General features: G+C 53.3%; 1 protein-coding gene across 1 annotated transcript in view; it reads right to left on the bottom strand.

Annotated features, from left to right (window-relative positions):
• USP39 (ubiquitin specific peptidase 39) overlaps positions 1-1666 on the bottom strand; it is a 22867-nt gene extending 21201 nt beyond the window's left edge. The window contains exons 1-2 of the mRNA XM_014530090.1: positions 1554-1666; positions 13-95 (exon numbers count right to left, since the gene is read on the bottom strand). Coding sequence (XP_014385576.1) covers positions 13-95; positions 1554-1666 — 196 coding nt within the window. The remainder of the gene's footprint in view (positions 1-12; positions 96-1553) is intronic.
• Positions 1667-2034: the final 368 nt, after the last annotated feature.

Genomic DNA, 2034 nt, shown 5'->3' with positions numbered 1-2034 from the left:
CATCGCCACTACCGGCAAAGTCGCCCTGCGCGGGGGCCGCGGACTCCGGAGCGCGCGGGAGGCAGCCAATCAGGAGCCGCGCTGCGTCCAGGGCTCTACGAGTCGCCGATGGGGACAAATCACGCCACAGAAACCAGGAAGCACCGCGCCTCCAGCGGCCTCTCTGCGGCTGCGCGCGCAGCTGAGAACGAGCTGCAGGCCCCCTGCCACCTTGCCCGAAATTCCCAGCTTAAAGGGACCGCAACTTTTTACTAGCTGTAGAATTTCTTTAAAAAAAAAAAAAAAGCCGTGCCCTAACCGGTTTGGCTCAGTGGATAGAGCGTGGGCCTGCGGACTGAAGACTCCCAGGTTCGATTCCGGTCAAGGGCATGTACCTTGGTTGGGGGCACATACCCAGTAGGGGGTGTGCAGGAGGCAGCTGATCGATGCTTCTCACTCATCCATGTTTCTCTCTATTCCTCTCACTTCCTCTCTGTAAAAAATCAATAAAATACATATTTTTTTAAAAAGCCGTCACTGGGTCCCAGATTTCTTCAAGATACATTGGCCCTACCGGTTTTGCTCAGTGGATAGAGCACGACCGCGGACCCAGGGTCCCAGGTTCGAGTGTGATCAGGGACATGTACCTCGGTTGCAGGCTCCTCCCCGGTCTGGGCCCTGGTCGGCCTTGCAGGAGGCAGCCAATTGATGTCTTTTTCTCACTTCGATGTTTTTCTCTGTCTTTATCTCTCTCTTTCACTCTCCCTAAAAAAAAAAAAAAAAAAATAAGTGGTCCTTGGGTGAAGATTAAAAAAAAAAAAAAAAAAAAAAAAGGGGGCCTTGGGGGAAAAATAAAAAAAAAAAAAAAAAAAAAAGATGCACTGTGCCCCAAAACCAAAATTAGGGGGTCAGCTCCACAGTCTCGGCGCCCCTGCACTGGAGAACCAGACGACATCCCCAAAACATGCCCTGCCTGCAGCAGCCTGGAGTCCCTAACTAATTCCCCATGTAGAGAGTTATTCTTACAGCGCACGGAAGTGCACGCGTGGGACAGAGGGGACGTACCGTGGCACCAATAAAGCTGCGGCTACTTTCTTTGTGCAGATTTACTGAGGGGCTTTGACATACAGTAAACCGCCCGTTTAAAGTGTGCGCTTGTCTCAAAACTGCCGGGTGGGTGGACCCACTCAGACCCTGAAAGCGGGACGTCGGCGTGTGCGCTGCCCGCCCCCACCAGCACCAACAAGCAGAGACAAGGCTTCGATCTCTATGGACCTTTGTTCTGGCGGCCAGCTATCGGGACCATCTAACATCTCCTTTCAAGCCACGCTTTTTACAAGGAGCAGGAAAGTGTAGGTAAAGGGTTTGGAATTCAGGAGAAAGTAAGTAAGGGGTTTGGAATTCAGGGGAAAAGGTTAATCAGATAAAAGCTGCAGCCTGTGATTTTCCAGGCATCCCTTCATCTGCCGGTCGGTGTCCCTTCATCTGCCGGTCACCCCTTCATCTGCCGGGCACCCCTTCATCTGCATGCGGGCGGCAGGCGCCCTCTCCCTGGAGCACCAGGGCTCCGATACCGTCTAGGTCGCTCGCAGGCCTCCCGGGCACAACGAATGGCTGCGGGTCTCCTGAAGGCCGCGCAGGTCACACATTCCAGTCCCTGCAACCATAGCTTTATACGTGCATTCATGTCCGAGCCCACTATCGGCCTAACACTAAAAACTTTTAACGTCTTGAGTTTCCCATCAAAACCATCCCCACGACCAAGATAATGAACCTACCCACCAGCCCTAAAAGTGTCCTCTTTGTCCTACAGGTTAGTTGGCGTCTTGTTCCTGAGACAGGGACGCCCAGGGCGGGTCCTTTTGGCCGCTGCCCGTTTCCCTCCGCTGGGTTTATTTTTAAATTCATCCTCGCTGTGTCAACCGCGCGCCCCATTGGGTTGCTCAGAGACGTGCCGCTGTGTGGGTGCAGCACGGTGTGCCCCTTCCCTAGTCACGAATCCCTAATTGTGTGTGTGTGTGTGTGTGTGTGTGTGTGTGTGTGTGTGTGTGTTTT

Source organism: Myotis brandtii, unplaced genomic scaffold, assembly GCF_000412655.1.
Source record: "Myotis brandtii unplaced genomic scaffold, ASM41265v1 scaffold714, whole genome shotgun sequence".
In the NCBI taxonomy this organism is placed as follows: domain Eukaryota; kingdom Metazoa; phylum Chordata; class Mammalia; order Chiroptera; family Vespertilionidae; genus Myotis; species Myotis brandtii.
This window is presented reverse-complemented; position numbering and strand designations above follow the sequence as displayed.